The sequence below is a fragment of the Rattus rattus genome, chromosome 3 (genome assembly GCF_011064425.1).
Source record: "Rattus rattus isolate New Zealand chromosome 3, Rrattus_CSIRO_v1, whole genome shotgun sequence".
Classification (NCBI taxonomy): Eukaryota; Metazoa; Chordata; class Mammalia; order Rodentia; family Muridae; genus Rattus; species Rattus rattus.
In genome coordinates this window covers 170,024,774-170,051,702 of record NC_046156.1, presented here as the reverse complement: position 1 = coordinate 170,051,702, position 26,929 = coordinate 170,024,774, and the positions used below count along the sequence as shown (strand labels likewise).

The 26,929-nt window shown below is 46.8% G+C and overlaps 1 protein-coding gene across 1 annotated transcript in view; it reads right to left on the bottom strand.

The window, feature by feature from the left end:
- Positions 1 to 26,007, bottom strand: part of Rai14 (retinoic acid induced 14) — a 134,825-nt gene extending 108,818 nt beyond the window's left edge. The window contains exons 1-2 of the mRNA XM_032898780.1: positions 25,834 to 26,007; positions 1,749 to 1,830 (exon numbers count right to left, since the gene is read on the bottom strand). Coding sequence (XP_032754671.1) covers positions 1,749 to 1,784 — 36 coding nt within the window. The 5' untranslated portion in view covers positions 1,785 to 1,830; positions 25,834 to 26,007. The remainder of the gene's footprint in view (positions 1 to 1,748; positions 1,831 to 25,833) is intronic.
- Positions 26,008 to 26,929: the final 922 nt, after the last annotated feature.

Here is a 26,929-nt window from a genome sequence, read left to right as displayed (position 1 = left end):
CCCCACAGCAAGCGCGCGTGCGCTCACACACGCCCTGGTTATAGGTCACAGCTCCCAGAGGACGAGAGCCTGCTACAGTAATCTCAATGCACACAGTTGGAAGCAGCCCAGAGCCTCTCAGAACAATTTCCCCCTTTGGCAGTCATGGAAATTGAACACAGGGCCTTATGAATGCTAGCCAAATGCTCTACCATTGAGCTACATTTCCACCCCACATTCCCTTATTTGGTAATTTATAGACTGGTGTCTCCGGAACTGGGCAAGGCAGTGTATTATTTGTGTCTCCTCTTTAACTGAAGCCAAAGCTGATATATGGGCTTAGTACCATTGGCCAGTGGGTGGGCATAGTAAGGGTGGGGGAGGGGCATCTGGGTGAGCATAGTGAAGGTGGGGGAGGGGCATCTGGGTGAGCTTAGTGAAGTGGGGGAGGGGCATCTGGGTGAGCATAGTGAAGGTGGGGAAGGGGCATCTGGGTGAGCATAGTGAAGTGGGGGGAGGGGCATCTGGGTGAGCATAGTGAAGGTGGGGGGAGGGGCATCTGGGTGAGCATAGTGAAAGTGGGGGAGGGGCATCTGGGTGAGCACAGTGAAGGTGAGGGAGGGGCATCTGAACAAGTGACAGAACTCTTCCGGAGAACATGGCTTAGCCATCTGACCTTTCCAAGTCACTTCAGTTTAGTTTACCCTAAGAGTGAAGTTAACTTTCCCTTGAGATTTCTTGTTAAAGAGACGGCACTTTGGAGTCCCTTGCGAAGCATCTCGTCTGGCTTCTTATCAGAGCAGAAAGCACACAGCTACGTGTCATGACATAGTCTAAGAGATAAGCAGGTATGCATGCAAATAGCACGCTAGCCATAAACATGCAGCCTCGGTTCCTGCCAGCTCGCGACGGTGCCAACCTACTGAAACAAACTCATGGCAGAGCACAAAACTCCAGGCTCGCCTTTCATTATGTCACCTTAGGCAGTTAACTGAGCAAGCCTATCTAACGCTCTTCCACGAATGCAGTTTGCTACAAGGCTCGGATCCCAGCACAGCTTAGGAGGTAAGAATCTGTGAGAAGAATATCACTATGCCAGGGTCCTTGTCATTTTCTCTGATGGGAGGAGACCTTAATGTTTCAGACCTTATATCCAGCCAGCCAATCTAAAAGTTGCTTATGACGGACTTTGTGAGAACCCCACACCCCCGGAATTCAGGGAGAATGAAAGACTAGTGAACTACAAACACTGAGTTCAAGGTTCTTAAAGACCAAGAGAACAATGTTGATAGGTTAAGTCCTTAATCATCCCTAGTCAGGCCAAGTGTGATGAGTAAACACTTAGAAAGCCGAAGCAGGAGGACTGATGTCAGTTCAAGGCCAGCCACTGTACAAAGTGAAATTCTCTGGGGGAGAGGGGACGCAAAAACTAAAATTAACTACTAATAAATATAGCTTAATATTAATAAAATGACATTCTAAATCAGAGTCTTGTCAGCTCTGGAAACACCAGCTTTTACTGACTCTTTACTTGGGCTGCTCCTGTCTCTACAGGAGGGGAAGAGTTTCCCACAGGCTTTTCTGAAAGCTGGACACATGGACACCCAACTAAAACCCGCTCATGCGCAGATACCGTGTTGAGCTGGCGCCTAGTGCTCCGGACTCTGTAGTTTATTAACCCAGAGCCTTATCAGGGCAGGAGCAGGGCTGTTTCTCTAGGCCTGGGGAGCATGGTGGGGCAGCCAGACTGTGAGTCACTGCATACTTACGTCGCTCTTCCTAAACTTCGCTTTCAAGCTCTTCATGTTTAGTCCATTCAGCCTTCCAAAGTCCTAGGAGATTTGTCAATACCTAAGCAGAGAAGGGGAAAAAAAAAAAAATGAATGAATGTGGCTTGCCAAGTAAACACTACAGATTTTCTCCCTGACTGGATTACGACACTGGGCTCTGAGGAGGAGATAGGGTTGGGTGGAGCTGACTGTCAGTGAGCAGCTGGGAGTTCGTGAAGAACATGAGCTCTCCCACTCACAATACGGACGCGCCCTCGGACCTTCTGACACAGACAAATTAGAAGGGAAAGAAAAACCAAGAACTGTTCTATCCTCTTCATTCATTTCAGCTGACATAAAAACCGCGCGTACTTCCCACCTAAAACGCGATATTTAGAAAGACGTATACATCGCAGAACAGCAAATGGGCCAATTGACCTGCACGGCATTTCCCACGCTTCTCGCTGTACTAGGATGAGAATCATTAAGCCCTAGTAATCGCAAGTGCACAGACCGCCATTTACAGGAGTCACCAGGCTGCACGGCCGAGCTCTGGGTCCACTCCTAGTGTCAAGGAGAAACGTTATCATTCGACTGGCATCTACTCGGTCCGTCTTCTCACCACCAACCCCTGGCAGTAAGCACTCCAGTCTCTGCTTCAGTGTCTTAGCCTCAGATACATAAGTTACCAAGCATATAAAAGTGGAGCGTGCGTGAGTCAAGCCTTGACTATGTGCTCTGCTGTGGTTGGGGTGTGGCCTGCTGGGGAATTCCAGTACTGGAAGCTTGGTGATATGGGAGGGGATGGAATCATTAGGAGGTGAGGCCTGCTGGGAGGTCTTTAGGTCTTTGGGAGAGTGCTCTCTGAAGAGCACGCTGGTCTCTTGGGATGAGAGCAAACTGACCCTTAAATCCCATCAACCTGAACGCTCCCTTTTACAGGACCATCCAACACTGTCATTTGCTACAAGGCCTTCTAATGAATCGTGCCTTGGAACCTGCACACTCACAGACTAATAATCCTTCTCTCTGGATAGTGTTACCCAGACATGGGTACTTCATTATAGTAATAAAGATCAAACCAGTACATGCCTACCAAAGTAATCTCTCTGTATCCTTCATTTTGCAATTATACAACTGGCTTCCTTCTAAGGGTTAAATAATAGACAATGATAATAAAAGTTCCTCTTCCATATGCTCTTTACTTCTTACTTATTTCTAAGTGTTTGCCTCCCTCCTCTGCACAGTGTAGTTGGTAGAAAATGCCAAGAACAACATAATCTCCCTCATAAATATCTCGTTCCTCAGAAGGCCTACCAAGCAATGTAAGACTCTCTGAGTCCTTTCGAGACTCAGCAACTCTGAGTTGGTACTGGACGTTTTCAGCAACTACCACACTTAGGAGAAGACTTCAGTCTCCTGGGAACTGGATAAAGTTCTTCAGAATATCTATATTTACGTATATGCACACATACACATACATATGCATATACACACATACACACACAGTACATACACACACGCATATATATACCTATACATACACACATGCAATACACACATATGCACATACACACACATATATACACAGACACACTTATATATACACATATATACCTATACATACATACATACATACAATATACCCATATGTACACATACATACATACACATACACACACTTATATACCTATACATACATACAATACAGCCATATGCACACATACATACATATATACACACATACACACACACTTATATGCCCACACATATATACCTATACATACACATATACAATACACCCATATGTGTGTGTGTATATATATACATACACACACACACACATATGAAGAAGCTTCACTGCATTCTGCAAGGTACCCGACATTCTTCCAAAGAAGACTACCAAAAGGTTAAGTCTCTGAGAGATGTTAAGATGCTTTCGGCCATCACAAAGCATGCTTTCCCCATGATCTAGACGGTTTCACAGTCAGAACCAAAAGCCCAAAGCCTGTGTTAAAATACAATGCAGAATTTATCATTTTCACTAACCTAGACCAAGAAGGAACTCAAAGTGCACTCAGGTCAGAAAGGGGAAATAATCCACGTGAAGTTTCCCACCACACTGGGTACTCAATAAACGTCAGCTTCAAACCGTACTTGACAGAAGTGGTGATGTGAACTTCAACTGGCGGCACCATTACAGTGGAGAGCTATGGAATGGTGGGTAAATGTTTAACATGCCTAGCCATTATTTTTGCAAGACTTGAAAGCCCGCCTTGCCTTCCTACACACTCTTATTTAAAACAAACATGATTTATGAGGTCAGAAGTGGGGTCGACGCAGGACGTGAATGACTCTACTCATCCCTCTCCCAATGATAGCCCTGTGTCTGCACCCAAAAGTCACCATATATCAGAGTACACAGTCACATCAGAGGTATGCCACCCTCTGATGTGCTCACCTCCATCGTCGCTGATGTCACTAATCAGAGCCCTTGGATGAAGGACCAGGCCAGCCCACATCACCAAGATGGCATTTATTTGGAGGTCTTGGGCCACCGTGTGAGAGACCCTTTCATTTTCCCAGCCTCTGCAGAAGTGGCAGAATGCACGTTGCCTTGGAAAGTGCACAGGCTATAATTACACACTGCTAATTGCTGAGGACTTAATCACAGAGTGCCTAGAACGGGAGCACTCAGAACAAGGAGCACACCTGTCAAGGAGGACCTCACTGAGAAAGAAACCCAAGCTGAGCTGGTTGTTTTCCAGGTGAAAACAGCTTTTGATGAAATGACTGCAAAACAGACGTAAGGATAATCGAATACTACCAATCAGGGCTAGCTGGACCAACTATCTCTAAACAACGGAAACCATCCTTCAACTTCAATTCCTTCCTCCCACTGTCTCAAAATAACCAAGGAAAGAGATCAAGTCGATCCAGCGCAAAGGGAGAAGGAGAAAAGGAAGCCACAGCTGAGAAGAACCACAAAATGTGTGGCCCGCCAAGGCAGAACCACCCAGCATTCCTTCATTCACAGAACAAAAGGTCTCAGGCAACAGTGGGCTAGAAATTTCTGAGATCACAAGAGTTGTAAGGGTTTTGGGTTTAGGGTGTGTGTGTGTGTGTGTGTGTGTGTGTGTGTGTGTGTGTGTGTGTGTGTGTGTGTATCATCTCTGGCTTTCTTCCTCCCCTTAAAAATCTGGCAATGAGAAGTATATGAACTGGTATTTGGAGATAATTAAATAAAGTGAAAATTCCAACTCCTCCAGGGAAGGTATGAATTACTAAATGAACATTTTCCTGGCACCCGGCATTTGACTGTGATAGCTGGGTGGTCCATGGGTACAGCTCCATGATGGGACGGACCGATACTAAGGGGCAAGTTTTGGAAACAGATTAGTAACCCTAGAAACAAGACCTCTGACTGAGATAATTAGAGATATTAATAAAAGGAGCTAACACCGAGAAGCCATGTCTAATGGGAGCTCACCTGGTCCATGGCTGATACCAAATTGACTCTGCCTCTGCTCTGAGAGCAACCCACACATCCCTGCCTTCTTCCTTCAGTCAACTGGGGTTTACAGCTTAGGTAAAGCGGCATCCAGTTACAGCAAGGAGACACTAATGGTGCAAAGCCACTGGAGTTGCCCATTTTGGACTACTGGATGCACACCTTACCGGACGTACCGTAAAGGAGGACGTACCCTACAGCCGAAGAGTTGCACGGCAGCCTCATGAGGTATTCACAGAAACATGGCACACAGAACACGCACAGGAAGATGACAACACCCCCTGAAGAACCACCCGTGCTCAGACTTTCATTTCAAGCGGACAAAAGCACCTAACCCAGTGTGCCGAAATTGCTACCTGGCCCATTCAAAGTATGTCACTGGAACGTATGGTCTACCAGGAGTCACCCATCACCACATCATCGTGTGCATCACAGTAAACATCGGGGATGAAACAGCACAGGATACATCCTTGTCCTCTCACAGGAAAGGCCAGACCCAACCCAGGAGTTTATTAACACGTTTCCTTTTTAAATATAGTACTATCGCTCTCAACCCAACCCTCATCTGATATACTGAAAGCACGTCTCTGCTAAGGACATACAGTAAGACGGGGAAGGGCTCCTCTGGACTCACTCTCAGTGTGAAAGAATCTAGACACAGGACAAATGGGTAAGATCACTATTTCTGAGCAGCTCCCGGGTTTGAATTTTCACACAACAGGGCAAGGGAGTTGGGAGCAGATGTGGGAGGAGGAATCCTATGCTCCAATTCTATGTGAGCAGTAATATTAATTCACGAAAGCAGGCCGTGGCTGCTTGCACATACATTTACTGTTTGAGTCACAAGAATATATTAGCACCTGACAGACCATACCATGTGACCCAAATCCTCTGAACTACCACAGAATTAGGGGAGCAAGGTCCTCTAGCTAATCCTTGCATCTTGGAATGTGGAATTATTGCCCGAGATCCTCAGTAACAGCACAACTCATGTGTACCCAGACCGGCTTTGAGATTTTCTCCTTCAGAGTTATAGAGAACATCAGACTTAAGATCCACACCCACAAAAGCATCAAGTGGAAGGGACCAAAACACTTCATTTCCTCAGACAATAATCTCTCCCCGCATCAAAGACAGATTCTTACCAAGAGCTATGCAAACATGTGGTTCTTTCAATCTGGCACAACAAAGGCATTCTCCAAAAGGCCTCTCCGGGCCAGCTATTCCAAGATGGCTGTCACAACACCGCCATCTCTCCAACACTGTAGAAGCTGCTTTAGCTTGGCTGCCAAGCTGGGGCATCTGGGAGCTACGCCCCAGTTTCTGAAACAAAGAAAAGAAACTGGGGACAGGGTCCCAGTAAACACTTCCTCTATCCTGTGCACTTTCTCTATAGTAGATAGGTCTAGCCCACAACACTGAATCTGAAGGGCATTCAGACATGCAGGAAGGAGAAATGGCCCCACAGGAGATTCAGAACTGATGCATGGTAAAGTAGAAAATAGCTTTGGAAAAGACTCTTATAATTAGGTATTAAACACTGCATGCTCACTGGAAATTCTTGAGGGCAACAACAAAATCAGAGAATTGTTTATAAATGGGACAGGATTCCAACTGGCTGCGAGCACAGGATTTAGGCTGTGGTGGTGGTAATAGTGGTGGGGTTTTGTGTTGGAGAAATGGCTGCACAAACATGGTGTCCCTCCAGGCCTGGGACCAGACATCTGTGCAACCTCCCTACACAGCCTCCCGAGTGTCTCTCCTGATACTGAATGTACCCATGGGGAATCACTGCAGAATTTCTCCAAAATTCTCCCCAAGATGGACCACTTTAGATCCTGGCACGAGAGTTCAGCCGTCCTGTTATATTTTTCCAGAACGTTTGAAAATCCCCATCTCGGGCTGCCCAGTGACTTTAGAATGTATGATTTCAGGATAGAATTTTCATTTTGCTTATACATACCCAACCACCATCATCAATGTAAATGATCACACAGGGCACGGATACAAATTAGGCACCCACATAGGCTTTAGGTCACCTTTCACCTCAGCAGAATTCTCTTTGATCTCCATCTACATCACTTAACTTCAGTGGGATTTGTGGAAAGGCAACATAAGGACCGGATCTCACCGCATACTGATCACAGCGCTGAGAACCTGGAGGCTCCAAGCTCCCTTGGCTCGAGAAGTCTTTCCAAGCAGCCTCCTCTTCCTGCCTCTCTGCCCACTTCCTCACTGCCTCTCCCTCCAGCCCAGCATCTTCCATAGCCACACACCAACCCCAGCCGAGGGGCAGGCAGGCTCTGAATCATGCATTGTCAGGCTCAGCAGAGACCAAGAACCACCAGACAGAATGTTGGAAACAAGTTCTTAGAATAGAGAGATTTTGTCAGCCTGACTGTGCAGACAGCGGTGGGCAAGCCCAGTGATTCCCTGCAAGGCAATGTGCCTGTGCCATTATTTCCACACTGGCAACCACTGGCTTTATTTAGCACAGGCATTCCCCTGCTCAATTCAGAGTAAGTCAGTGACTCATCTCCTCCATCAGCTATCTCCGATCGTCGCATGAAGGGCCTTACTCATCGAGGACCAAACATTCACAAAGTTATAACCTTCTTGTCCTATCATTTGAAAAATCAGATACAACAGGCAGGTTGACTTTTTTTTATTAATTCTCCTTTTTAAAAAGATAATGCAATTATCAATCAGAGCTTAATATCTTATAATTTACATTATAAGATACATTACCTTGTATCCTATCTTTATATTACCTTACTAATTCCTATAAAGCATTAATATTAATACAAAAACTCCCAACTGTCACATAGCCATTGCAGACCGGAACAGTGCTGTCTTCAGAGCACACTATAACTGAAATAACTCCTTATAAAACAAACACGTGTGCTGATTCTCCTGCCACCTTCTCTCCATTGGACTCCTGAACCATACAGACAGACAGACAGGAGCACCTTGTCCTCTGCCAGGCTCCACCCAGCAGCTGACTCAGACAGATACCAACACCCACAACCAAACAGTGGACAGAGCTTCTGGATTCTTATGGAACAGAAGGAAGGACAGCGGCCCCTGAGGGGACAGGAACTCCATGGGAATACCACCAGAGTCAACTAGCCTGAACCCTTGAGACTCCTAGAGTCTGAACCATCAACCAAAGAAAACACACAGGCTGGACCTGGGTCTCCCTGAGCTATGTAGCAGACTTGCAGCTTGACCTTCATATGGGTCCTGAATAAGTAGAGCAGGGGCTGTCCCAAAAGCTGTGGCCTGTACGTGGGATACGTTCTGCCAGCTGTGCTGCCGTGTCTGGCCTCAGTGGGAGAGGTTAGGGTTAGGTAGCGCTTAGCCTTCAGGAGACTAGGAGTGAAAAGGTGGGGGGGATACCCAGGGGAGCCCCACCCACTCAGAAAGGGGTGAGGGATGGGGGAAGAGTTGTGGAAGGGGGTGACTTGGAGGGCGGCAGTAAGTGGGATGTAAAATGAATAAGAAAAATTAAATTTAGAAAAAGAAACGTGTGTTGAACTGGAAGCACAAAAATGCGAGTCATTTCATTCCAGTGAGGCCATCCATTACAAAAATGCAAGTTTCCAAAGGATTTAGGAATTTAGCAGAAAACTGTTGGCAGGGACCTTGTACCCCTCTTCACAGGCAGAGCAGAGAGCCAGAAAGCAGAGACTAGAAGAGATCTTTGGAAAAACAAACAAATAAACACACACACAGCGATCCTCACCATGCCCCCTCAGACTCATGCAAGAATGACATCAGGAAAAGTCAGAATACGTTTGCGGCGTACCTGGAGCATGCGTGAGAGAAGCCGGCCCACACTCTGAGAATGGGAATAGAGGTTTTGCCTCTGTATTGCAATCAGCTCGAGTGCTGGACTGCACACGTGTATACATGTGTTTCCTATGGGTAACATGCAGATAATTAGCCACAGATAATGGGACATTGTCTCAGATCTCTGTGACAGGGTGGATTCGGGGAACAAGAAACAGGGAAAGGCTGGCAGCCTAGCAGAGAAACAAGACGCAGAGGCCAGCAATGCCTCCCTCCTCCGTAGGACCCACAAGATTCAAGAGAGGAAGAGAGGAGAGACACATCCTGCTGCTCCACGGGGACTGCCACAACAGGGCACTGGAGAATCGCCTTGGCTTAACAGAAATGCTGTCCTCCTAGTTCTTCCCGCCCAAAAGGGAGGTGCGGGCAAGCGGTTCCATTCTGAGGCTTCCCTTGGGGCTCATCTGCTCTTCCTCTGTCTTTATGTCCTAGCTGCCTCTTGAGCGCTCACCTCTGTTCTTGGACAAAGCTTGACCATATAACTTTGTTTAGCTTTAATTACCTCTATAACGGCGTCTCTAATACGGTCATCTTCTCAAGTACTTGGGATTCGAACTTCAGCATATGAATTTTGGAGCACACAGTTCAACCCTTAACACCCCTAGAAAAATCTCAAGAACAAGATTCAGCCCCTAGCTGTCTGCCAGGCTCAGAGAATACAGCGTCACGTAGCCATGGTACTGAAGTTGTTCATCCTTATCCCGCTCCTACACAGTACCACTGTCTGTATCCAAAGGTGACTTCCGTTTTTCCTACACAGGGTTTCTCTGTGTAGGTTTGGCTGTCCTTGAACTCAGAGATCTACCTGCCTCTGCCTCCTGGAATTAAAGGCATGCGCCACCACTGCCTGGCTCAAAGCAGGATGAGCTCAAAACAGAGCTCGTAAGTATGACAGATGAGGTGGTGGAAGAAACACAGAGAGAAGAGGGAAACTGATCCGACTTTAAAGACCTACTTATCTCTTTTTCTGATTTTCTGAAATTGGACATTCTGGGCTGAGGATGTAATTTAGCAGGAAAATGCAAACAAAACAAAAAACAAATAACAAACGAACGAACAAAAACATACTTTTGAATTTAGGGTATTTAGACACTGAAACTGAGCCTAGAACTTGTTTAAATTAATAACCAGAAAAGTGAGGACATAGACTATACAACTTTCAGACAGTTGGGCATAACAAAGTATTATTATATTTCATAAATCTTATTAATTGATCAGATCAGATAGTTACACATGAATACATGAATGAGTGAATCTTCCTAAGCATTAACCATGAGCTGGGTGCTGCCTTACATGTTGTCTCATTTATGACTGAAGTAAAGTACAGGTTTGAAAAAATGTTATCCATGGGCTGGAGAGATGGCTCAGTGGTTAAGAGCACTGGCTGCTCTTCCAGAGGTCCTGAGTTCAATTCCCAGCAACCACCTGGTGGCTCACAACCATCTGTAATGGGATCCGATGCCCTCTTCTGGTGTGTCTGAAGATAGGTAGAGTGTATTTATATACATAAAGCAAATAAATAATTTTTTAAAGTTATTTTTAAAAGTTATCCATATGATTGATAATATTTAATTTCATAGATATGCTAATAACTGACACAATCATTCACACTGAACACATATAACAGAATATCTCAGGGAATTCCACAAAGTATATCAGCTAAAATTTTTAAACGTTTTAGATAATTTTCAAAGGGAGTTTCATTCTGGCAATGAGATCTTCCTAAGATACTGTAATAGCTCACGTTTCTTTTTCAAAGAAAGTAAATGAGTGCATTCTTTTCGGATCATAAATGTCATGTGATATTACATCAAAACAGCCACGAAGTAAAACTCTCCTGAGAACATTAATCTGACAGCCACAACTTGCGCTTATCCAGGAGATGACATGTTTTTGAGGACCAAATATATCTTTCTTCTTTGGGAATAAATCCTGATATCCACCAGGACTGATCTCAGTCCATGAGTCAGTCAGAGCCATAGGCACTAATGCGAAACTGCCTGTGGCTCTGGAACGCTGATATCTGATCTCTCAAACCTGCTACTCGTGCTCCGAGGAGCCAACCAAGACGTCCCAGCCTTACCTCTGGCCCTCAATCCTTCTCATTTCAGAAAGGCAGGCCTAACAGAGCAAGCTATCTGTGCAATGCGCAAAACCGTTCTAGGACTAAGAAACGTGACACAACTATCCCCAGAGCAGCAGCTTTCAGCCTTCCTAATGCTGCCGCCCTTTAATACAGTTCCTCATGTTGTGCTGACCCCCGACCATAAAAAGAATTTTCGTTGCTAATCCATAACTGTAATTTTGCTACTGTTATGAACTATAAATATTTTTGGAGACAGAGGTCTCCCAAAGGTGTAGAGACCCACAGGTTGAGAACTGCTGCTTTATCAGGGAGAGTAGTTTGAAAGGTCTCTCAAATGTTCACAATGGACTGTTTATCTCTTGATGCTCACTTCAATATCACCTCCTAAGCACATCACCATGTTCCCATCTTAAGAGAATAACTACCTGCATAGAACAGTTCCCAATCTGCAATGGCCAAGCGTCTGAAGACATTTGAACCCTTGTGTGCAAGGGCTCCTCCACCCCTTCCTCCAGGGTCCATCCCTTAAACCTTATTCATCTTGTACAGCAAGTTAAAATGAACATACTAGAATCCATACACCAAGGAGGTTGAAGCTGGGGGGATCAGGGGTTCAAGACTAACTGGGGCTCCCTAGTGAGATACTGACTCAAAAATAAATTAATATGCTCAGGTGTGATCCCAACAGTTAATAGCAAAAATGAAAAAATACTAAGTGTGTAATGTACAGTCATTGTGTAAAGCAGTCCGGCACATGCCTTCAACATGAACTATAAACTTACCCTTTGACCCAGCAATTCTATTCCTACGTATCCAAGAGAAAACAAAACATCTTCACACAGAGACCTACACATGAATATTTACAGACACATTCGTAATGGCACGACAGTAAAACTCAAGGACCCCAAGTGTGACATTTCAAGAGTGAAGCAGTGCTGGCAGGAAACTGGAGTGGTATAACAGATGCCAAGAGCGGTGCTGAGCACGGCAGCCTCCCACAGTGCACTCTGGCCTTGGATGGGTCCAGTGGTGAGCACAGCTATCTGCCAGGGTCCAGTACGGGTGTAGCCCAAGGCAGACCCTTAGGACTGACCACATAGCACATGGGTCTACGTCTATGACGTGTCTGGTGAAGGCAGTGCTCACAAATGACCGAGGGGTTGCGCGTCTTTGTGGATGTATCGAGTCACTGACTTGTATACGTAAACTGGTGATATAAGTCATGGCAGAACCTAAGTAACTCCTCAGTAGAGCGTCTTCTAAAAATAGCAAGTGTGGAAAGTAAGAAGGGAGGCTCATATGGGAAGGGTTTGGTTGTGAAAACCCTCTTTACCTCGAGGGAGAAGACAGCTCTACTCATGGTTATATTTAATCCCTGGCTTTAGTCTTAAGAAAGATGATGCTGCCAAAAGTTGGCTAGCTACAGATTCCATCAGTCCTTTGACTCGGTTTCCAAATACGGATAACTTCCACGAGTGGCAATGTTTTGGCAATGTAACTTACGGTGGTCACGGTAGCTCCATTTGGCCTGTGTAATCTCTTTACCCAGTCATGGGTGTCCTAAATACTTGTCAGAATAAGGGACACATACAAATTATCGGTTATGTGTATGAATGACAGAAACTGGGAGCGGGAGAAAGGGAACGGATAGAGAATCCTCAAATGATTTCTGCTCCCCCAACTGTCATGAACACACTAAGTTCTGCAACTCTCATCATAGCTGGCTGAGAGCAGTGCCTGCCCCCGGGTGTGCGCCACCATGAAGGATATAGCACACTTTCATAACAGAACGAAGACTGTGTCCTCCCAGTTCATTACATGGCCACAAACCTACACATCTTGTACTTGATGCTACAGGGTTTCCATGGCGACTCAAGGCCTTGCTTGTTATTTAAGTGACAGACAGAAATGAGAGGGAAGTGGTCTATGATGTCATACTCATATTTTATGTACCGAATTACCATCGACATGCACAGCTCATGTAAAATGGGTACCACAAAACTACAGCTTACAAAGTCAGCCTTACTGTTAAAAAAGTCCACGTAGGCTGCACAAAAATAGCAATAATGAATGACGTGCATGGTCAGAACACCCATTACAGCCATTATACCATGCAGCTACTGTACAGGAAAGCTCAGGGCTGGGGTGAAAAATCCAAGGAAACTGGGGAAGCTTAGTCAGACATGGTCTTAGCAAAAACACTGCAACTCCTGAGGTCTCGTGGCTGAGCTCCCTAGGGAAGCAAAGGTGGTGGTCCTGCAGGCAGGATCTGTGTCTTTTTCTTTTTGTCCTCTGTGTCCCATGAATGGAACTCAGACCTTGTGCATTCTAGGTAAAAGTTCTGCAACTGAGCCACAGTCCCGGCCCTACTAACAGTGTTCTAGATACCAAGGGCTGCTTGCAACTGCATCTAGATGAGGGTACCTTACTTAGCCAAGGCTACCCCACACCACTAGCCACAAATTGTTACTGAACATTTGAGTAAAGCAACCAATAGCATAAATGGGGAACACACAGGTTTTGTGGGTAAAGAAATCCTCACCCATTATCACTAGCAAAGGTTATGTTAATTATGTATTAGAAATGATAGCATTTGAATGTACTATTCATTTCGTAACTTCCCTGTTATGACTACGGGGAATCTAAAATTGCCTGTGTAGCCTTTATTTGAGACATGAATCCCTGTTGGTAACAATTTACATTTTTTTTCACACCGTGACTACATATAAAAGCATTTCAATTTATTATTACTGAGGCAGGACAAAAATAAAACAAAAATGTACAAGCTATCAGCTTTAATATTACCTCAGTATCTTAGTTTTATTAATTTACTACATATTGCAAGTTAGCGACAAAGTGCCTTAAAGTTGCAGTTTAAAAGGCTTCCTCAGACACAGACAGCAGGAATAACTGAATAACAATTTTATTCTACTTAAGACCAACATATACCCAGTCTATGCGTGCTCAACGATTACCCCAATACCATGCTATTCAAAAAGTACATCTCTATTAAGAGCTGGTCGGATGGCTAGTTTTACAAAGCACTCAACACAGAATGTAACTTTGTAGCAACTTTATTCTGAGTATCACCATGTTTAGTTTAAACAGGATTTTACTACTACGTTTGCAGGGTGGTAGAAACAGGGCAAATTCAAACCTTTGCGCTGTTCAAACCCTCTAAGTAACAGAAGCAGACGGGTAAAAGGAACACAGGCAGAGTTATCTGGAAACTGTCTTGGGTTACATTAGCATATGGGACGAGCTTTCTTGCTGTAGGTTACTAATGGTCATTTTTGCCAATGTAGCCACAGTTCTTTAAGAGGGTGGTGGAGAGCCATAACAACAGCCAAAATAAGTATAATCTATTTAAATCGGGGATCCTTCAACTTCCTACACTTGCAAGAAAAACTTCTGTGGCCCTAATAACAGACTAGATATATAAAAAATGTATACACTGACGAATCCTAAGGAAATTTATTTTTTTAATTTTTATGTATCCATATGATTTTACCACTTGTTAATAAAAAAAATTGGCATAGTAATGAGATGGGTGCGCTTATTCAGTTTTAAATGAAGAATTAAATCTTAGCTGAGCGTTGGGGATTTAGCTCAGAGGTAGCGTGCTTGCCCAGCAAGCACAAGGCCCTGGGTTCGGTCCTCAGCTCCGGAAAAAAAAAATCTTAGCTGAGCATTTGCCACTGAGAGCCTCAGAGGGTCTTCTGTCATCTTGAGAGCTCATGGATAATTTCAATCTTTTAACTGACAGATGCCGAGATCATCACCTCGCGTAAATACACGGCACACAAATGGCAGAGACGGGTTTAGAGCCACCTCAGAATTATTGGGAACTCGGTGCTAACCCTGAGCCAAGACTCAAATGAAACTCAAGCTGGCGACAAGTTCATTTTTAACCAAACATCCTAACGGAGGATCACACCAAGATATACTGATCTGATAGGTGCTAAAGAGTAGTTTATTTTTCATAATTAAGCCAGAATGTTCCTGTGAGAGCAGAGCCTGCATGCACAGGCCAGCGCTGCAGTTCACATCATGTAATGGCCTTGAGTCTGAGCCGAGCTGGTTCAGGCAGTGCTCAGCGGCGCTGGGTGGGGGACACAGTATGCACAGTGCCAAGGCCACAGTGGACTCGCACAGTGCATCACGGGTGAGCACTGACCAGGACTCCTCAGAGTCACTTTGCGCTTGTTTTCAAACTCATTTTGGGTCGCTGTGGATTCAGAACTACCCTCCCCCGCCACTGTTGCTGAGTTTTCCACAAACCTTACATCCAGTTGCTGTGGATGATAAAGCCACAGTTTGGGTGGCTGGAATCTAAATAACAACTTTGAAAGAAAATTTAAAAATTGCACCACGCGTGAGGACTACCTTATTTAATACAACAGCATCTGAGTGTAATGGAATTATAGTTTTCAGCTATCTAATCAGAAAGCTATAGGGTGGAAACCTTCAACTGGGAAACGGTGTCAACGTTGATAAACAACGACAACAAAGTTCAATTCTTGTGCCTAACGTGACTCCAGGTTGCGTTGTGGTATAAGACAATAGTTAAAATAAAACTCGGCCAGATCCACCTTCTTAGTATTTACAAAAGTCCTCATCGTCGTCGTCATCATCATCATCATCATCACCACCACCACCACCACCATCACCATAGTAATGTGAATAACAATAGTGATAATATGAGTTGTTTTGGAACAATCACAGAATGGCTGTTGGCAGGAGTGCATACTCCCTTTTAGGAGCCTGCATGAACCAATCTCCCTCTCTAGCTGCCTCACTAAACCTGTGCCTCTCATATGCAAAGAGCATGTTTAACCAATACATTTATTGAGATAGTAAGTCATAGCCTTCTCCACTTAGCTTTGCTTCGGATACCTCTTGGGTATCAGAAAAAATATAAAGCTACAGAAGTGGAATGGCCATAACCCAGCTCAGCTGGCAAGCACAGACTCGGGTAGGAGGGACCACGACTTGGGCAACAATGAGATAACTTAGGAAACATGTCTGAAACTTAAATACTTTTTTCCCACTGTTAAGCCATTTCTGTGCCTTAAGAAACTATATGGTCTTGTACAGCTCTCCCTAACGTATGTGTATTTTAATGCTGTAAAGATACTGTAAATTCTTCAGGGCAGTGAACAGCAGTGATGCTATTTCTAGAAACGCTGCCTAACAAGACACGGCAGGGAAAAGCAGGCCGGTGACACCTGCCTGCAGCCACACACAAAAGAGCCCACAGCCTGCAGGGCCTTCCCTTTGGCCCGAGGCAGAGAGTGACAAGATTGTATGAGTTGTACCTTCTGTGTCTTTTGCCACTGGGGCTAGATACACTCACTTTAACTGTCAGGGGAATCAAACACCTTTTGTTCTAGGGGATACCCATTAGAGCAGAAGAAAGCACCCACCACACACACACACACACACACACACACACACACACACACACACACACACACACACACACCAAGCAAGGGAGGACAGGCTTTATCTGGATGTCATTTGGAGGGAATCCTAGACTCTGCCTCTTGCTGGCTTTGAGCAACTAGAAGAGTGAAAACAGAGGCGAACTGCACACAAACACAGAGCAGAGCTGCAAGACATCGAAAGAAAGGGAGCTCATCCGGACTGCTCACGATACCTGCAGGAGAAGAGGCGTCAAAAGGAGCTTCTGCTTTTTTTTTTAATCTCTAAGAAACCCTGTATTGTGGAACCAAGGCTGTTGGACATCACTGTTTCTACCCTATAATGAGTAGGGGTTTTTTCCCCCCAACTTTTTAAAAAGAAGTTTGAGAAGAATAAAAGTGCTTTTCAAGAGAAAAACAAACCCCCCCACCCCCAAAGAAAATCTAAGGACTGGTTATATCTCTAATTAAAGGTCCAAAAAAGGTTCTGAGAGCATCTGAATCAAGTTCCTTTAATGATGCCTATGAGAGCCTAAAGAGAGGCTATTCAGCCCGCATCCCGTGTGTTACAACCTTCCCACAAGGCTCACGAAGCTCACTGAGGCCCTCCTGGGGCCCTGGCCTGTGTGTGGAGGAGCCCTGGGTTAGCTTCCTGGTGGCTGTCTCACTGGGAGCTGGGAGGGGTCACCATGCCTGGTCACCCCTCTCAGCAGCACAGCAGCACAGCAGCACATCCTCCCCTGTGAGATGTGTTCGATCATCACCCTGTCAACTTTCACGGGAGGAGACGTTCAGATCACTTGAACATTCCTGTCAAATTAAGACTCCGAACAGAACCTGTTAACTCCCTGACAATGTGCGAGAGATTTATGTGCTTCCCCTCTCAGCCAGCGGGCTGCTGAGGGCTTCGGTTCCACAGCGTTTCTGTCCCTCGTGTTCAGTAACACTTGCCTCACCTGAGTTTTCATGTATTTTTTAAAGTGGCTTGTCTAGTTTTGAACAAGTCTGCATTTGTCACAATGCTAATTAGCTTTATATAGGCATCCCAAGTCACAATCTGTGCCTAGAAGACAGACACACATACACACAGATACAGACACACACACACAGACAACATATGTTTAGAAGAAGCCCAGTGTTGTGAGCAGTCAGAACTAAGGTCATGTCTAGTTCCTCCACGTTCTGCCCAGGTAGTCATTTATATTTCCCCGAGTCTCAGCACTACCTCAGCCCAACCACCAACAATCCCCACAGACAGTATCAGACGGTAAACAAGTCAAACCCTGAAATTCTGAGTCTAGGAGCGCAAGGTGTGTCATTCAGGGACCTTCAAAGATCCATCCTTGCCACTGATGAGAAATCCGACCACACTCCCACAGCAGAGTAAGACTGGCCTCGACCTGATTCATGGACAGCCCAGTGGCAGGGTTCTGGTGAACTAGCCTGTGCTCAGAGCATAATGTCACATGTAGGCCAGCCTCCATTTTGGTGAAAGTTTGAAATGTAGTGATTTGAGATGTCACCTGGGCGTCGGCAGAGCGTGGCTCACAATCGAAGAGCCTTTCTCCTGTGTGTGGCAGTTCCTAGGAGGAGGTTTTCCTCTGCGAGAGCCGCCCTCTAACCGAGAGACAGCTTACCAGTGAGGAGATGTGCAGAGACAGCTCCCAACAGCCACTGGCAAGGAGGCCAGGACTAGCTGGAAAGGGGGGAGGAGGAGGAGGAGGAGGAGGAGGAGGAGGGAGGAGGAGGAGGAGGAGGAGGAGGAGGAAGAAGAGGAGGAGGAAGAGGAAGAGGAGGAGGAGGAGGATGACGACGACGGAGGGAAGGAGGGGGAGCACAAGTTGGGATGATCCCGTAATGGACTAAGTGTTGCCAGATTAGGCTCCTGGTGTCCCTAGTTCCTACTGCTGAACAGGAGACAGACAGAAAAGCCCAATTCCAGACCAAGGGATGTTACCCTTGGATAAGCAATAGAAGGTCAATTTTTAAAATCCTTCAGGCCATCTCGGCAGCCCCCAGAGCCTGCTTTTATTTCTTTTAAATAGTACCACACTGCATTCAGCTCTAAAAAGTATGACCAACAGTGTGTGGACTGGCTAGTTAAGCAACCAGTGGCTAGCTTTCCAAGTATGGTTATAAAACCCACACTGAGGGTTTTTGGTTTTGTTTTTGTTTTGTTTTGTTTTGTTTTGTTTTTTTGGCATAATTGACAGGTTATTAACCCCTCCTGAAGGGTGGAGGCACATGATAGAAGAGAGACTCCCTTGAGAAGACGGGTAAACCCAACAAGGATGCCCAGGTACATTATGTCGATGTCCGGTTCTCAAAGAGCTGAGGACTCCAAAGAGGTCTGGAAACTGCTTTAGAGCACGAAGGACCACGAACCTCTTAAAACGGATTTAGAGAGCATCTAAGAGCATACAGCACCACTGGAAAAAAGTCGGTCTCCTCCACGGAAAACTGGCCCAAGCCCCACATCTGATGTACCTAAGTGCCCGTCCACCGCACCAGAGGACGCCAGGATTATTGCAACAAGGTCTTCTCTGGTTTGAAGAATGGGTTCCTGTTGAAGGGAAAGAGCTCCTCGCTGCCCAAGTGTAAAGGGAGCTTTTCTTATCCCGTTCACCCTCCCAGCGAGCGAGCGAGCGAGCGATCGAGCGCCTGCTGCCAGAGCTCTCTTTCCTGGCTAGCGTTCTAACACTTGAGCCAGCGATAGCAACTGGGAAGATGAAGTGGAAGCTTAAAGAAGAAAAAAAAAGATAGAGTTTAAAAATAAAACAGAAATGCTTGATTAAACAAAGCGGATTCATCTAGAAACCTTAAAGAAAAAAGCACAGAGCTCGGGATGGGTCGAGTAAGCTCTGAAGGCTGAGGCAAGAAAACTGCAAATTCAAGGCCTGGCAAGGGGAGATGGGGGAGTGGTTTTGGTCTTACTTATAAAATAGTAATACTGAAACACGAGTATTGTTTAATTGGGTTCTTGACAGTAGAGAAAACTGATGCCACACATGCACTTCTTCCGTGGGGTTGCGCGATTATGAACTTTGGTTCTCACAAATACGAATTTAAGGAAAAAGTAGTTGGACTACAGAGATGGGTGGTCCAGTGGTTGGTGTACTTGCTGCTCTTCCAGAAGACCCAAGTTAATTTCCCAGCACACGTGGGGGATTCGGAAGTAGGGGCAGAGTCCCAAACTGTCTGTAATTCCAGTCCCGGGGGATCCAGCGCCCTCTTCTGGCCTCTAGGGGCATTACACACATGTGACACACAGACCTCCCTGCAGGCAAAAAACATCCCCACACATAAAACAAATAAATATTTAGATTGCTTGCTTAATAACAGGGTGAACTAATCATGACAAACACGTCCAGGACGGCAGACGGATGTGGAATTATATGATAAGACAAGGTGTATTTTCAGGGAAGTCCATTTACTACAGAAAGGATTAGACCAGATCACGGGTAAAGCCAGATAAGATGGCATGAGTCACCAAGACATAGCTGTCCTGGAGACACAGCTGCAAACTTCTCCAAGGAATGGGGGAGGGGGACTTCCTGCACATCGCTTCTCTGCTGGAGCCTACACTGTTTTCTGACTGTCTTAAACCGATCTCTACCCCAGACAGCTGACTCATGGCTCCTGTGAGGGGCTTCGTGACAGGCTGAGACAATATAGGTCAATAAAGACTAAGCATGTACCTTGTGGTAGATATCTGCTGGCCTCCCTAAATATAAAGCTGGGGAAAGAAGAACATTTCCTTCTCTGTAGGTTTTGTCGATAGAGCCATGTTTTTTTTGTAATATGGGCTGAATTTAACGATACGGGTCAGCAAGTCAGCTTTCTGTTCCAGGAGAAGGCTGGAGTTAGGGAGTGGGAAGTGAGGCGAGCAACCCTTCTCGGACTCTCACTGTCTTGCTGGCAACTATGACCCAAAGAGAACCAATCTCTTCTTCATTTACCACCTCACTACAATGACCAAACGACCCAGTGCTTTGTGGTTAACCAAGACCATCCCGAACCACACCACACTGACACTGACCGGTCCACCGTCCTTTAGTTAAAGGACAAAACCGCTGTAGTTCAACATTCTGGTCATTTGTTAAGGATGCTCATCCGAGTCGCTCACCTTTAAATGGAGAAAAAGTTAAAAAGCTTTCCCTACCCCTCCTTTAAAAACACACGAAGGCCGCTGATACATCTAGCTTTGTCCTGTCAACTCCTATACTCATCACCCAAGGTGGAGAAAATTCAACTGTCTCCTAGCAAAATAAAGCCTGTACTATTCAGCAAATGTTGTCTGTGCCATGAGTTAAGGACTGTCTGACATGACTGTTCTTGGAGTACTTTTAGGTCCCTGGGTACACACCGGCTGCTCAGATTTGGGTCATTATTTTCCCGGAAACCATTAAAAAAAAAAAAAAAGACTCCTTCCCATAATCTTCCTTCCTAGAGGAAGGTACCGGGAGCAAAGCACATGCCTCTGTAGCAGCTCAGGGAAATGTTTTCCTGTACCTAGACATTCAGTATGTCAGTGTTGCTGGGGGCTGTGAAAACCTGTTTCGAAGAAATGTGGTATGAAGGGGAAAGGTCAGTCCCTTCCCATCAGCAACACTGGAGAGAGACAGAGAGAGAACAAGAGAGAGAGAGAGAGAGAGAGGATGACCGAACTTCAGGCACCTTGTTTTCCCTTAAATTTATTTTCAGGCAAGAATATTGGATGAAAAAAAATGTTTCAAGACACAAGTACTCAGCGGGTTTACACGGTGACACAGAGAGGGTTTTTTTTGTTTGTCTGTTTTGTTTTGTTCGTAAGCAATCTTTTTTTCATCCTGTTAGAACCTGTAAATGACACTGGGTTCTATAGAACATCTGACATCCCCAGGATGTCCAACATGGGCAGAAGAAGAAAGAGTGGGAGGAAGACAGCAAGCAGGAAATGAAAACAGCAAACATAATATTAATATGACAATTAATATTAATTTATAGGCTTGGAGGCACATGCCTGCAATCCTATACATTGGGCAGAGGTAGGAGTGAGAGGCCAGTAGAGTCTAGGAATGAAGTTACCCCTGGACTCAGTAAGAATCACCTTGTATTCATGCATACGTATCCAGTATGAGGGACTACTGTATCCACGCTGTTCTTGGTACTCATGGGACAGAGATAATAGATGTGAAAGTCTTACCCTTATAGACCTGTACTCTAGTGCAGAAAGGCAGTACTGACACAAACTAAAGTCAAGGTAGAAGGTGACAGGGCAGAGGGAAGCACACAGGGAAGTGGTTCCAGGCAGGCTATACTGCTCCAGAGTCTGAGTAAGCACCTTGTGGGGAAAAGGCCAGAGCCCAGGTAGGAGAGACGGGCTCCAGGGAGAAGGAACAGCAAAAGCAAAGAATGAGCCTCAAAGCCTGAAGGACTTAAGATGGAGGTCAAGATGTTGGAAACCCTAATTCTTCTTTGAGGAGCTGGGTCCCATTGGGGACTATGTCATTAACACAGCCACACCTTCACCGTCTGCTCCCACAAAGGCCGAATTAAACCCTTAGGCCTAAAATGGAAGAAATGAGCAAGAGGACAGTGAACAATCCCAGGTCAGTCAGGCAACCAACTGGGCTTTAGCATACGCATTCTGAACTCGGCACTACAACGAAGAGGAGAAAACCCAAACAAAACAATCCAGCCAGCTAAGCTCATCTAAATGTTTACAGTTTAAAAGTGATCCGTGTTCCCTTTCTCACCTAACAGATGGCTGTTTGGTGACAGATGACAGAACCCAATCCTCACTGGGAAATAAATGAAAGGACCAAAGTGGCCTTCCCAGACCTCACTATCCTTCCCAGACCTCACTATCCCCGAGACTGGCTGCAAGACCTGTGAACAAAGGTCTCTGGTGTGTACTGCTACACCACAGCATAGTACAGTCAGACAGATGGATGGGTGGGTGGGTAGGTGGATAGAGGGATGGATGGAGAGAGGGATGGATGGGTGGGTGGGTGGGTGGAGGGATGGAGGGAGGGGGAGGGAATGAGTGGGTGGAAGGGGGAGGGATGGAGGGGGGTGGATAGTGGGGAGGGTTGGATGGAGGGATGGAGGGAGGGAGGGAGGGATGGGTGGGATGGGGGATGGGATGGATGGGTGGGTGGGTGGGTGGATGGTGGATGGAGGGATGGAGGGATGGATGGATGGATGGAGATGGATGGGTGGATGGGTGGGTGGATGGATGGATGGATGGGTGGGATGGGTGGATGGATGGATGGATGGGTGGGTGGATGGATGGATGGGTGGATGGATGGGTGGATGGATGGATGGATGGGTGGATGGGTGGATGGGTAGATGGATGGATGGAGGGAGGGATGGAGGGATGGATGGGTGGGTAGGTGGATGGATGGGTGGGTGGGTGGGTGGATGGATAGATGATGGATGGATAGACAAACAGACAGACAGACAGACAGACAAAGGCGGTGGGCTCTCCCTCAGCTAAAAGGGTGCCTTTAACAGTACAGCCCTGGAAACCAGTTTTCACTTGACCAGGGAACAGGTACACTGTTCTATTTACTTACAAGAATTGCCTGTGTAGTTAGTGTGAGTAAAGACTAACATGGACTTCAAACAAAAGAAAAAGAAAGAAGCAAGTTGTATGTATACAGAACTATGCCATTAATGTAAAACTGGGCACATAAATCCTCATGAATTTTCATGGACAAACACAGACGAACCAAACATGCTTAGAAACTACATATATGTACTAACTGGACATTTGTGCTTACTAAATGCAGAGACGAAAGGACAGATAAAGTATTGGCTATCATTTATCATTTTTATCTGAGAAAGAGAGTGTGGAGGGACTATGGATTCATTAGCAACTTTTAAACCTATAGAGTGGAAAGATGAACACCTCACTTTCAACTTTGATTTGTCTTTGAAACATTCCACACGTATTTCTACTTTGGAAGGCAAGCCTCTTAGGAAAGGAAGAGAGGGGAAGACAAGGCTTCACCACATCCTGTTAACTCCAAGGCTCTCTTGGCTTTAACTCCAAATCTCAGTTTCTCTACCTCTAAAGTTGGGTGGCGCTGGGGTGGGAGCTAACATGGTTGTAGAGTCCATGCTAGCATACCACAGGCCCTGCGTTTGACAGCCAATAACAGTAAAAGGGAACAAAGGGGCCATGTTGCCCTGCAGGTAAAGGAGCTTTCTGCCAAGCCTGAAGACCTGAGTTCAGTTCCCCAGACACACATCATAGGAGAGAACTGACTTGACAATTTGTTCTCCGATCTCCACAAGCATGTTGTAGTGCTCACATGAAGACAGACAGACAGACACACACACACACACTCACACACACACGTACAGTTGTTCATATATACATTTCTCTCTCTCTTTCACACACACACATACACACACACAGACACACACACACACACACACACACACAGCAAACAGAAACAAGGGAGATAGTGTCTGTACCTTCTCCTTACATACTTTAAGAAGTGGCAGTCTAGGGATAGTAAATGTTAGGGGCCAGCATATTGTTTTCTGATTGAATCCCCAGGGACTGGGGAGTCCATTCTTAATCAGTTTTCCTACGACAGTACAAAGATCTTTGAACTGCGCTATGAACGCCTTGCACTGCCCTTTAAAGTCATAAAAACACATCTAAGAATGTAAATAATACAATAAACTCATTCATGAAGCATCTCCGTGGTTGGAGATAAAACTGACAGCCCAGCATGGATGACTCTCCCAGTACTTATTCAACAAAAGTTGGATTTCTTCTGATAAAATTGGCTGCCTTATAAGCCTAAGTGAGGAAAGACTCCGAGAGTAAGTTATCACTAACAAAAGATAACATTAAACCCATCAGTCAAAAACAAAACGACTCGCTGTCACACGTGTAAGCAAGCATACAGGGCCCAGCACTCCCGGGACAAAGCAAAGTCCAACCTCCCTGGGATTCACAGGCTTTCTCCGATTATGTTCAAACCCAGAGGAGATGAAAGAGCTAACGCTAGATCCTCTAAGAGACCAAACTAGTTCCTCTCTAAGGCAGCCTTCACAACCTTGAGATCTCAAACCCAAGACAATGAGCAATCCGCTAGTCCCAGGCAGATCCGCGCTATCCCTCCTAAAGCGGCTAACACTCAAATTACCTGTGAGTCCAGAGTGAAGGGAGATAGCAGGTAAGAAGTGAGTGGCCTGGCATCTGCATACTTGGTAACGGCAGTAAAGTTGAGCAGTGCCGGGCTCCTTGGAAAAGAAAGCCTGGCTTTATATAAAGTCCAGGCCTCTGTGAGGTCACCCCTGCCTCTTTAAGTCACAGTGGGCTCCATCTGCTTTAATCTCCCCATCTGTTGCCTTTCCAGACTTAACACCCCACCGCCACCACCACCACCAAAGGAGATGCGAAATCCAAAATGAAAAACCGCTGGAAACTGCAGAACCTAAACTGGGGACACAAACTGGCCCAAGACAGCAGGAGTTGAAAGAACGATGCCCGCCTGCCCTCCCAGAGGGTCGCGATGGATGGCGACCGAAGCCCAGCAGCTTGGAGTGTGCCCCAACTCCAGCATCCTCCTCCCTGCCCTCCTAAGAGCTGTGGTGGGGGGAAATAACAAGGAGGGTGGGGGACAGGGGGCTGTGACAGCTTAGGGCGGTCTCGCCTGCGTCCTCCGGACAGCTCACCGGCTCCCTTTAGTTCGTAAAGGAACAATAGCGGACTGTGGGTCTCTAGAGCCACCCGGCGTCTCCCGCTCCCACCTCTGTCTTCTGCTTTTCCAAGTTCAGCCAAGAGGTGGGTCGAGCCAGGGAGCAAGGATTGGGGTACCGGACCCCGGGCAGGGCACGCAGGTGGGACAGGCTGCCCCGGGGGCGCAGACACATCGTTCTCCCGAATCCGGTCATTCATTCCCACCCGCGCTCCCGCGGCAGACGCCCCGCGCCACTGCCCCGCACCAGACCGCCAGAGGAGGCGAGCCCCTTTTCCAAACTAAGTCGGACCTCTCTTTCTGCCAGAGCCCCACCATCCTCCCGTTCCTCCTCTCCCCAACCCCCAACTGTCTTCCGTGGACAGTGGGCGGCCAAAGCTGTGTCCAGACCGTAACTCCAGCCCCGCACTCCTCCCGGCGCCCGGAGCTCGGCGCAGCCCCAGACACAAAGGCGGGGACCGAGCCCAGAGCCCGCACCCCAGCCTCCCCGCTCCGCGCGGTCACTCACCCCATCCAAGCGGCTGCCTCAGCTCCTGGCCCGGCTGGCCGTCCCGCCCGCCGCTTCCCCAGGAAAGCGCGGCTGCCGGGCTCGCTTCCTGCTCGGCTTCCTGCACTGGGTCCCTCCTCCTCCTCCTCCTCCTCCTCCTCCTCCTTCTCCTCCTCCTCCCTCTCCTCCTCCTCCCGAGGCTGGGTCAGTGGGCGCTCAGCTCCCGGGCTCCGCCCGCAGGGCGGGGGCAACGGCAGCACCACCACGTGGCCGCCGGGCGCCGGCCCCCGACCTGGATCCCGTGGGCTCAAGGAGGGAGGTGCTGGCCACTCCCACCCCGCGCGGCCCCAAATTCCCGAAGTCAGGTGACCTGGCCCCGGAGCAGCTCCCGGGACCTGCGGGAGGTGCTCCCCGACCGCCCACGCCTGGGCTCGCGGCGCCTCCAGGACGTCCACGCTCGCTTTTGATTTCTATGGAACGTGGGAATCCTTCTGCGTGGATCTGTCTCACACCTTAACTTGAAGTTAGTGGGATCCACGGTATGCGGGTTCCACTGCTGGGGTAGGGATAAGGGCCCGAAAAAGTATTGTTTCTGGTCCATTTCCAAAGTTATCTGTAGTCTTGGGAAAAGCAGAGTCACTGACCCAAAGCCCGCTCTGAACCAAACAGGAATCCGTTCCATTTTCGTTGTGAACGAAAAGAAAGTAAACCAGAATGTACTCACGTTTTCTGGGCTGAACCAGTTGGTTGGAGCGACTGTTTCCTAACACTCCTCAGGTGGTGAGACAAAACTTACTTGTGCTCTGCTCGGGAGTTGGGAGACTATCTGCAGCCTGCAGGGACAGGCTAGACGGGAGTAGGAGCGCCCTCAGCAGGGTGCCTTGAGTTGGAAGTCCTGAGATCCGGTGAAGCTTCCCTCCCCCAGACCACCAGGACCGGACTTCTGAACCGAATCGACTTCTCCATTAATTCTGAGGATTTGAAATCTCTCCACTATTCCCCTGATTTAAGTAGGCTTTTTAGTTCCACTAGCCAGCTAGGTCGTAAAAAGTTTAACTCACCAAAGCTCCACGGGACTCCTGGTTGGTGGTGTGTCTTTCGCACAGAGAGGTTTCTA